Below are 12,281 nucleotides of genomic sequence, written 5' to 3'. Positions count from 1 at the left end.
CAGAACTAAACGAGGGAACTGAGTTAATTAACGAACAACAGGTGAACTGAATGAAACTGACACAGACTAGAAACTATGTCAAGTGAAGAACAAACACAATGAAACAGAGCATTCTCCTGACAGTAGGATATTTGCCATTGAGAAAGGTTTTTTTTTTTTTTTTTTTTGAAAATTAGTTTTACGGTTGTTCAAAGTTGACTTATTCTTACCACAATGTTCTATCATTCAGAATTGTGTCACTAGTCTCCTTGATGGCATCAGCCAAGGCCTTGCCAATCCGAAAACTCTCATTTGCCAGCTTTATACTGGGCTGAAACAGCTCCTTCCATGGCAGTCTCCCGTGATTCCTGTGTGCCTCCCAATAACCACGCAGTTCTCCTGGCACAGCGATATACAACCCTGGCATGAGATTCATATAAAACAGACAAGTCAAGTCATTCAATGGCCAAACAGAAAAAAATAAAAAATAAATAAATCAGAGACATCACTTAGCTGTTTTAATGTGTGGACGAATGTGCTTATTCTGAATCTGCTTTAAAACCATAATGGAGGCTGGATTTGGAGATATGTAGATTTATGGTGGTTTACCTGGTTTTTCTTTCCCAGTGTCATTGTCAAACATGTTCTGTGAAGCCTTCATTGGAGCGATTTCTTTAGCATTAATTGTCTCCACCTTTCCTGAAGGTAAAAGCATGAAACTTTGAATTTAACACAAAGATGTGGCCCAGTGGTCAGAGGTTGCAGTGATTCGGCCAGATAGGACACTGAAGAATTTAAAGGGGACATATGCTAAATCCAATTTTTTAGCCCTTAAATGCATTTTTTTTGTATATTTGGAGTGTTTAGAAGTACAGAAAAGTTGAAATTATTCTCTTCAGGTGCTTCATTGATATCTTTATATTCTGTTTTGGCCTTATTTTTCAACCTGTTCCGATTTTTCTGTTATCTATGACGTTTTGTGAACTATAACGTCACAGTATTTGCAGAGGAACTGCCAAATAAGGACATTGACCTCCAGCCCAACACTTCGAGCAATCCGCCATTTTTATTTCTCGCTGCAATTTTGTAGTCCAAGCTAAAGGATGCAGAAGTTACGAGACGGTAAGTCAAAATGTTCGGTTGTTGGATGTAGTAACCCACATGCTTCATTACACCGTCTAATGTAGATGAACTGCCGCGCTTGTGACAGGGCGCATGTTTAACTGAAAGAACGAGCAGAGAGAGAGAGAGACCCGGTCGTGTGCACGCTCACTCTCTCTCTTCAGAGCCAGGCGAAAGTGTAAACAAGACTTCACCGTCTCCAAACTAGACGCTGTCTTGCTCTCTCTCCCTCGCACATATTAATCAAAATAAATCAACACGGTGGTAAAAGGTCGGAAGACCAAAGTTTCATATGTAAATACAGTACACACCATTGCGATACATCCATATGAAGACGTTGTTCTGCAGGTTCGTCGTCTTCATTTTCATCTCGCTCCGGCTCCGACTCTGGCTCGAACATGTAAGGCTGGATGGACAAGTCTTCCGTTGTTGACATTTTGTTAATAACGTGTGAATAAAAAGTTTATGTGCCACTAGATAATCCTATCTCTGCTATCAAATTACAAAAATGGCCGAACGGGGTGGAGTTGAAACTCTGCAACCTGGAGAGGGGGCGGGGTATGAAGCGTCTCATTTGCATTTAAAGAGACCGCACCAAAACGAGTTGCTCTCAGACGCACACCAGAAAAGGGGTAGAAAAGGGGCCCGTGGAGCTATAATAATGAGGAATTCAGACCCAAGCATTGCAGTTCCGCTTTATATAGACTACAAATGTATGATTTATATGTAAAAAGGAACGATTTAAAAGCATGATATGTCTCCTTTAAGAATCTAACTTGAGATCTTTAATAGCAAGCTGTGGTTCAGCTTAAAAAGGGCAGTCATATTCAGTATGTTGCAGGAAGCCACTTCTTTAATGATTCATTGTATTTGCTTGAATTGTATCTGCTGAATGGCAAATAACATCTGCATCACCTTAAGTTAGTTTTTCAGCTCAGCCCCAGACTCTCTTCAGATAGTGGACATTAGAAAACATTTAGTAGCCTGAGTCTGATTTAAGTCTCTCAAAGCCTATATCTGTACCTGTTGATGCATTGTATATGGTGAAAACCACTCCTCCTCCGATGCCCATGCTGTGGGGATTAACCACACTCAGACACAGCAGAGCAGCAATAGCAGCATCAACTACTGAACCTTTTGTCAAGATGTCCCTGCAAACACAAAGAGCTCTGTGTAAAGTCAAGTGAACTTCATATTATTAATGCAGTCTAGGGTTGTAAAATTTCTCCCAGAAACATAAATGTGTCTCTTTGTAATCGTTCTGTACCTCCCGATCTCAGAGCAAACCTCAGCATCCGTTGCCACTGCTGCTTTATCATAGCAATTACCAGAGCAATTCCCAGTGGATGTCGCATTAACAGTGGATGTCGGTGTGGGTCTCTTAGTGAGTGTCAGAGAGAGTGTCAGAATGAGCACCAGTAAAACCACTGCAATCACGATGGCAAACCAATATCTGAAAGTAAATCACCAGAGTACAGTTTGAGAAGTTTCATATTTATTCATTACACACACACACACACACACACACACACACACACACACACACACACACACACACACACACACACACACACACACACACACACACACACACACACACACACACACACACACACAAACAAACAAACAAACAAATAAATAAATAAATAAATAAAATGTTTTGTGGTATCATTTCATATATTTTGTAGGCTGAGATTGGCTTTTCTCTTACTTACATTATCAACTGGCATACCTGATCAAATCATGTCATGCAAATCATTCAATGACAATAGATCCTGTTATCTTGGAATACACTACATCCTGAACCTCTACAACTCTGAGAACTGCTAGATTATCTTTTACACTTTACTATATTACAAATCTGAACCTCTGCCACTGTACGATAATCAAAACCATTGCAATAACAAATGCGATTTGATATTTATCATCTATTAATAATGAATTACCTTTTTATGGTCAGAAATGAGTTTAGTGAATCATTCTACCATGATGATAAAAAATAAAAAAAATAAAAAAACATCACCTGATCATATTTGGTTCTGGCTTCCTTTGTTTCAAATAATGTGTTTCGGTAAACACTGTTACAAAAATCACCAACTCACGTAAAAAACCAAGAGTCAAACTAACCACCTAAAATAAAAACTGATCACCATAATGGTAACCAAACATTTTCAATAAAACATCAACATCTAAACCTCTGTTAATTCTCAAAAAGAGGTTATGTTGATGTCTGACAGAAATAAAGTCAATCTGGTTAGTAATAAGTAGGGGTGGAACGGATTGCAGTTGATCCGTGATCCGTATGGATGAGACCTCATGGTTCTGCACGCATGTGATTCGCGGATTAACTGCTAAATTTAACCATCATAGAATGAAAGTTTATAATTTCGACGTGTTATGTCTAGGCAATTTACAAATTCAAACAATTTTAAACGTAGAAGAACACAGTAAAATCCCTGGTGTTAATTTAACACTCTGTGTTTATAAGGGAACCACCAGCAGGGTGTTAAAAGTAACAGTGAAGCAGTGTTAGAGTTAATGAGATAATTAAGTGATTAATTGAAGACAATGATAACAAGCAGAATAACTGAAGAAAATATAAACACAAGAACTACAACTGACTTCCAGAGATGAAATCAACTGAAGATAAAAGACGACATTAAGGGTCCCATTTAACAATCTGAAACGCAAGTATCAAACGCAAGTAACTTTGTGGGCGGATCTCGGGCGCTGTTGCTATTATAGCTTGCGCCCGACGCAAATGTAAAATCTTGTCAGGGCTGTAAAACACAGAGAAGTGACAGTGTATGGAGATGGGAGAAACCCACCCAAATTAGCTTTGGTTAAACAGGCGTATAATAATTTGGGTAAATGTGTAAGTTAGATTTATGCCTATTTTTTCACATCTTCATGGACACCACAATGATTTCCCTCGTGTGGTAATATTTTTCTTTGTAATTATGTATGGTTTGCAAAAAGTGCAACTGCTGTGTCTGTGTGTAAATGAGAGAAGCAAAGTGTATGCGCCTTGTGCACACGCTACATTATGGCCAAGCATGTGTGACACCCTGCATGTATAGTCACAGGAATAATTATTTTCTTTTGATGTGTTTGATTTATTTTATTATTTTGATGATATTGTTTCAACTACTGTGAGTATGCTCAGAGACAATTTGGTATGCTGTACTGTTGGTGCGTAATACCCTCAGCGGACATTAGGGGGAGACCATGTGCTGAGCGGAGAGTTTGAGGGTAACTTTGAGTCGCGTAAAAGAAGACTCCATTACAAGAGCGACTCGTGGCTAACAACAGCACAACTGTCTGTGTCTCTTATATAATTCCTCTATAATAACCTATATATAATAATATAATATAATAATATATAATAACCTCTATAATCAAACAGGTGGGTGAAGTCAATCACCATGGACAATATAACATGAAACAATGTGTTAATTACGTGTGTACTCTGTTTTAAGAGGGTTATACACATTTCCTGAGTAGTTAAAGGGTTACTTCACCTCTGGGAAGATGAATGTGTATTTAAAATAGGTAATTTAAGTAGAAGAAATGTGAAGAAATTTTTTAATTTGGAGCTTTCTAGACTGAGAAAAGCCAGAAAATGTATTTTTGGCTTATGTGGATAAAAGACAACAACTCCCAGAATGCACTTGCTTCACTGCCTTAGGAGGCCACGCCTACCGGTAAGGGAGCGCAGTTGAAAACAAACAACAAGGCTAACTTTACGTGATGAGTTTGCCAGGGATCGCCCAAAATGTCCGGGATTCGGCTTTTGCGTTCTACAGTCGCCATTCATTCATCATGTTTACTGTGGCGAGCAGGACGAGGTTGACGGTCGCGGGAGAACGGCGCGAGGCCGGTGGCGTCATTACTGAGACGCGCTGCGCATCTCTCATGGAGGAGCGGGAATTTTCTTAGCAATGGTAAAACGCACATCAAGCAATATTGTTTAGCGTAAACACTACATTCAGATTCACCGATCGGAATGAATACAGTTAGATTGAAACAAAAGCGGTGCATATAAACAATGAATGGCAACCGCAGAAAGCAAAAGCTGAATCCCGTACATTTTGAACGATCTCGATGGCCGGACAAGTCCGGGAAAAGTTGGATAGGTAACCCCTACTTACTTAGCTTTCTCACTATTCAGCTTTCTTCACAGAACAAAAGCCTGCTAGCTTAGCTTCCAAAGAAAGACGGCTGAGCTGACACTGTGTACATTCTGTGAGTGAGATCCCTCTATGGGCGGGCTGAAAACATGCGGAACAACGCCATCTACTGGCTGTAGTCTTTAGCCTCTGGCCAGAAAATCCTCCGATGACGCAAAATGACGATTTTTGCGTCATCAGAGGATTTTTTCCAGACAAAAAATACATAAATCTCTTGTCTCAGGGGGATATGAGGGTGGAAAGCATGGTAATTCGACAATACTACAGGTTTTCTACTAATTCAAAGCTTAATGCTAAATCCTGAAGTATCCCTTTAAGATGTCGAATAGAGATGGTGATATGTTTATGAAAATGACGGTGCATTCGCGGTTGTGCCGCGGCCGGCCTTGTATTAATATAATTTAGTCTGAATGGTTTAAGGCTCCAACACACTGAATCCCTAAGCTAACGTAATGTTTATAATGTTAATAGTGTTATAATTGTGTTTATAGTAGAAAGAGCGATGTTTTGAGCAATCGCCTGGGTTTAAAGACTGAAGTATATGTAATTGTTTAATATTATACTTATATAATATTGGCATACAAGATTGGTTATTGTTGATATTTGTATTTTATAATATGTTTTATTGATCTTTTGATAAAGTATAGCCTGAGTACTGGAATTAAGTTTAAATGGTTATAGGATCTAACCTATGGTTCGCTCTACTATTTAGTTACACAGTATGTACTATGACACTTTTGCTCAGACTATAGAGACGGTAATACATTGAGATGTATGGGTTACAGAGAAAGTATTAAGTTAATTGAGGAAAATACTAATTGAATATAAGAAGAAAGACTCAAGACACAAGAGTGATGTGACACATGTTTATTGGTGTTTTGTTTGAGTGAGTCACATGTATGGTGACAAGATATTGTGATTTGATTATACAATACATACACAGCAAAATCCTCAGTGTTAAATTAACACTCCTCAGTGTTTATATGTGTCCACACTACAGGGTGTTAAAAATTAACACTGAAGCAGTGTTGAAGTTAATGAGATAATTAAGTGATTAATTAAGTGATGATTGGCCATTAGTGGTGACACCTGATGGTAACAAGCAGACTCACTGAAGGAAAGAGAAACAAGAACAGAAAAAAGAGAAACACAAGAACTACTGACTTCGAGCCATTATTGCACTTATTATTTTACCAGTTTGACTTTATTTCTGTCATACATCTACACGGTCTTATTTAGATTTAACAGAAGTTTAGATGGTAATGTTTTATGGAATGTTTCGTTTCATGTCACCATTATGGTGGTCAGTGGTTGCTTTAGTTGGGCTCTTGACCCTTTACTTTTTAACATTAGTATTTCTCTGGTTGCTCCAACTCTGTGTTTATAAAGCATATGTGTTGTGGCAAGAGAAACTATGATTTGGGCTGTGTTTCCTGAAAACATCGCAAGCCTAATTTGATCGTATAGACCATATGTTGCAGTTGATCTGCAATCAAGTTAAGTTTAAGATGCTTTTGTAAATTCATCCCTGATTATGTGTCAATGATTATTAGTGACCTGATTCAATGTTGTCACCCAGCATTATACTCTGAATATCTCATTGATTTATTAATTTTTCACCACAGTAGTTACTTCCAGCAATGTTTATAGATCTGAAGGATTTAAAATCACACACTGACATCAAGAATCTACATATGAATCTCAACAATGGTGACAATCAAACTAATGCTTAATGTTGCAATGCATGATGGGAGCCACCAATCAGAATGCATCAATGGCTGACATCATGCATTGCAGCATGAATAAATTATGCAGCTGAATTGTCCTGTAATTTTCATTGTTTTTTCTGTTGGCTTTTATTTTGCTATTGTTTTGTTCTGACTTTAGTAGCTTGTTTTGTGATGTTCAGAGTTGATCTGTTTGTCACTAGTTTGTTTATTGTCACCATTGTTGAGACTCATATGCTGATTCTTGATGTCTGTGTGTTTAAACACAATAATTTCTTTGCTCAAAGTATTTTCAAAATGTTTGATATTGCTGTTGGATCTCAAACTGTAGAATCTCAGAGCTACAATCACCAATACTAAAACAAGACATCAAGCATATAGTCAAAGATTTAGATTCTCACATCAGTGATTTAGGACACTACATGATAATGTCATTATCATCAAAACATATTGTGAGCAGGTCATGTTTTCTCTTGCAGTAACAAATGTGCTTTATAAACACAGAGTTGTAGCATCCAGAGAAAAACTAATATTAAAAAATGTAAAGGGTCAAGAGCCCAACTAAAGACAACACTGACCACCATAATGGTAACTTGAAAAGCAAAATTCCATAAAACAATTCCATACCGTCTAAACTTCTGTTGAATCTCAAGAACTTTTGTCGATGTATGACAGAAATAAAGTCAAACTGGTAATAATAAGTGCAACAATGTGTAATGACTTGAAGTCAGTAGTTCTTGTGTTTCTCTTTTTTCTGTTATTGTTTTTTCTCTTTCCGTCAATGATTCTTATTAACATCAGGTGTCACCACTAATAGCCAATCATCACTTAATTAATCACTTAATTATCTCATTAACTTCAACACTGCTTCAGTGTTAACTTAATTATCTCATTAACTTCACCACTGCTTCAGTGTTAATTATCTCATTAACTTCACCACTGCTTCAGTGTTAATTATCTCATTAACTTCAACACTGCTTCAGTGTTAATTTTTAACACCCTGTAGTGTGGACACATATAAACACTGAGGAGTGTTAATTTAACACTGGGGATTTTGCTGTGTATAATATTGAATTATTGTAATAAAGATTACAAGAGCGACTCGTGGCTAACAGCAGCACAACTGTCTGTGTCTCTTTGTTTTAATCAAACAGAACATTTACTGCAGTACCGCCAGCCGGACGGCGGGCGTGCTACACATGCGCCCTTAAAATAGCATCTGAATGCGCCACTGAAAACACGCCACTGTCTTTAGACGAGGTTTTTCCTGGTCTGTTGCGGAATTGTTTTCTGAAACTGCAAAATAGCACCAAGGAACGTTTACGCCGGAACACGCCTCCTCTTTTCGCTGAACCGCCCCGGGAGTTCATTCAGTTCATTCCCTAATTTACCGACGTGCGTCTGTGGAGGGAAAAGTCCGCTGTGCGTCGGGTGCAAAATAGTAATGTTACATGCGTCGGTGTACAAAGTCAATTGCGCTGGGTGCAAGATAGGGCCCTAAATCTCTCAGGATCTCAGCAGAGGAGGATTAAACATCTCCACAAAAAGCATTACCAATTCACGTAATACCAATTTAAAAAAAAAAAAAAAAATATTTACAACCTTATATTTTATTTAGACCTTATATTGTGCACTAATATGTGATAATATGTGATAGCATCCAAACACATTGTGAGCAAAGACATCATTGAAAAGTACAAACTTTCATAAAGGCTTATCTACACCTTCATACATGCACACATATTTGTTTATGTACAGTTCATGTAATTTTAAATAAGATTACTAAAGCAAATAATCTTGGCTTTTTCTCAAACCATGTGCTCCTGTGACCATGTGTCAGAAAAGGAAGTGCTGGGCTGCGTTCAGCCCCGACAAAAAGTTGCAAAACGTTTTTTAAACTGAAACGGTGGTGCGTTGAACACCCTGTTCGGATGACGCAAGAGTTGCAACTATGGCAGCTGAGAAGGACATTCTTTGTGTTCTTTTTGAAGAATTTTCGGAGCCTGTTGAAATCAGTATAAATCCATGTTTAATACTGCAAAATACACTCGATATTACAGTCACTTCCCTTACCGTCCAGAATAAAAGAGAACATCCCAATCGAGCGAAGGGGTTTGTGGAAACTGGTTCCTACATATTGTGATCCAACATTTGCCTCGCATTTCAGGATGAAAAGACAAACATTTCAGGTGAAGGATAATCCACTTCTTACCTCCAAGACTGTTATGATCTTTATGACCTTATTATTTTATTGTGAGTATTAGCCTTATTATTGCTGATCACTGTTGATATGCTATATTTTTACTATAAAACTCTTACGACAAACATGTCTTCTAATATCTTCAATGTAGGCTATATTTAATAGGCTACTCAATCAAAAGATAAAACACAACTACAAGCCAAGTATACTTAGGATATTTAATTATACGATTAAGTATTATCTTGATCAAAAGATTGAGTACAAGTATAGGCCAAATATACTTAGACTTTTCTGTGAGTATAAGTCAAGTTCACTGTAAAACAATGTTGCCAGTAATTTATTTATAATTTAATTACTTATTTAATTATTTTATTTTATTTCTGTCATACATCTACATAAGTTCTTATTCTGAATTAACATAAGTTCAGATGTTGATATTTAACTGAAAATATTTGGTGTGAAGTATGGAGATCAGTGTTTTATTTAGTTGAGCTCTTGACCCTTGACATTTTACCATCGTTTTTTTTTTTCTCTGACTGTTTAACATGCCACATTTGTTTTAGCAAAAACATTATGATAATCATTTGAAATATATTTCTGAGAAGTACATAAAAATGTATTATTACAATTAAATTATTATTATTAGTTTAAAAGAAGTATATTAATGGCACACTTGAATAAACTTCTTTTTCGTAAGCGGAAGCATGTGTTGATTTTCATTTGACTCCTCTATTAAAGCAAACATTAATGCAGGCTTGTTTCAACAGGGTTGGAATTGATCAATATTAATATAAAAATGGAAAGAGATTCACATATTGGTAGGGGTTTCACATGAAAAAAAATCTAGATAAACTAAATCAAATGTAATTTGCAAACAAAATACCTCTTTTTCATGATGTCCTGAAACTGATTTTCTCTTCTTGTATAGATGGATTTATATAGTAGAAAAGTGGACTGGACTGATATATTCTGTATAAAAACAAATATATAATAATAATAAGGGTTTTAAATCAATTTAAACAAGATCGTCCTTCATATTTGTGGAACCTGTAATTAAACCCTGTTTTGAGCTTTTAAAAGTTAAACAAATGTAATCTCACCACATTCTACCTGTTATTCTAGAACAATGCATTTCTAAAATAAAGGTTTGACTAAACAATAGCATGTGTTATAAGAACATATTTGTGTCAGCGGTATCTGTTACATACATTTAGAAAATATTTTAACAATACATCTCAACAAGCTATACAAGAACAAGTGTGTAATTCTAGCAAACAATAATATATGTAGAAGCTGAGATATCTTACTGGTGTCTTTTATACCCCAAGTGATCTTCAAGTCAAAGTGTTGCAATTCATGTAGAGCAGAACTAACAAGAGGACAGGTAGACTTCCTCCCCAGGCTATGTATTTGTATAAATTTGTATAAATTATGACCTATCCGGTTTGTGCAGTCTGATCCAGTTTGAAAAGTAATGTGACGACAGACTTATAAAAAAAGGTTTCACTTACGTTGTCAGTTGTGTTCTAGCAAGCAAAATACATGATTGCACTTCACAACATTGCATTTTGGTTGAATTACATTACAACATTTTTAAATAATTCTTGGCATTACTGCATTATAATTTAAAATGGTGCTAAATTGCTCTAAAAGTGGTTCATTGGCTTGTAATCATAGAGGAAGCACTTCAAGATTCAAGATTCTAAGATTCAAGATTCAAATATCTTTATTAGTCCCCAAGGGGGCAATTCAGTTCTACAGCCAACCCATCCAATAAGGGTTAAATTAAGATTATTAGCACACAATAAATATAAAAAAATGTATACAAAACGATCATACCCTGACACACACACACAGCACAACACACACATTCACCTGCCAGTGACAGAACAGCAGTGTAATACAAGAACCATTTGTGTAGTTATGAGTTATCATTTAAAAATCTTATAGCAGAGGGAATGAATGAGTTTGCATAGCGATTCGTTTTCCGTATTGGCACATAATACCGCCGACCTGACTGCATGAGAACAAATTCATTCCTAAGCACATGGTCTGGTTGGCACAGTATTCTATCTGCTTTTTGGACCACTCTTTTTTTCCAGAGAGAACCAAGATCATTTAATTGGGTACCAGTGATTTTTGAGCATACTTTAACAATGTCGCTCAAACTCTTTTTGTCTTTTACAGCTAAACCATAAAACCAACCCAAGAAAGAAAAAGTTAATAGACTCTCAATGAATGCCTGATAGAATGTACATAAGATTCTTTTACAAACCCCAAAGGAGTTCAACTTCCTCAGTAGATATATAGAAGCTGATATATATACTTCAAGTGCTGTTTAGCACATATCTTTAAAGTGATATGCAGCATCTTTGTCAAATGGTGCTGCGTAGAACCATAAGAGTCTAATGAGTACTGCAATATTTCCTTATGGGGGGCCTTTGGGGTAATAAGGTTGAGAACTGCATTATCTTCAGGAAATACACTGTAAAAAAATTATAATTTTAAGGAAAATAACTGAATTGTTTTCAGGTTGTTTTATTTTATTTTAAATTACAGTCAAAACTATCTCTAAATAACTTGGCTGTTTTAAGTATTATAACATTAAAGGGATAGTTCACTTTGAAATTAAATTTTGGTATGTTTTAGCTTACCTCAAGGACATCCAAGATTTAGGTGTCTTTTTTTCTGCAGTAGTTTCAATTTTGATATTTTTAGGTCAAACCAATCTTGTCTGTCAGTCATATAATGCAGGTCTGTGGTCACTGTCTCAAAGAGCATGCGTACACGTCACACACCAGGATGCGCGAGCGCCCTCAGATCACTTGGACGTGGCTGTGTACAAGAGTTAAAAAACGATATAAAAATACTGTTCGTTTTCTCACACAAACCGCTCGTTTCGTGTCTTAGGCATCAATGTGTACTTACGATGGGGAATTGTTTAATTTGGACGATGGGGAATTGTTTTAATTTGGACTCTGTGCTTGTGTTTTGATACAGTGACCATCGACCTGCATTATATGACTGACAGACAAGAACGGTTTGACCTAAAAATATCAAAAT

General features: G+C 36.5%; 1 protein-coding gene across 1 annotated transcript in view; it reads right to left on the bottom strand.

The window, feature by feature from the left end:
* Window positions 1–12,281, bottom strand: part of LOC308688890 (glutathione hydrolase 1 proenzyme-like) — a gene marked incomplete at its 5' end in the record, with an annotated part of 46,920 nt that overhangs the window by 22,727 nt on the left and 11,912 nt on the right. Inside the window, 4 exons of the mRNA XM_081362328.1 lie at window positions 210–399; window positions 589–678; window positions 2,125–2,252; window positions 2,369–2,554. Of these exons, the coding sequence (XP_081218454.1) occupies window positions 210–399; window positions 589–678; window positions 2,125–2,252; window positions 2,369–2,554 (594 nt within the window). The remainder of the gene's footprint in view (window positions 1–209; window positions 400–588; window positions 679–2,124; window positions 2,253–2,368; window positions 2,555–12,281) is intronic.

Source organism: Scardinius erythrophthalmus (genome assembly GCF_964197995.2).
Source record: "Scardinius erythrophthalmus genome assembly, chromosome: 3".
In the NCBI taxonomy this organism is placed as follows: Eukaryota; Metazoa; Chordata; class Actinopteri; order Cypriniformes; family Leuciscidae; genus Scardinius; species Scardinius erythrophthalmus.
Note: the sequence above shows the minus strand (reverse complement) of the source record. Positions and strands in the feature narration are given on the sequence as shown.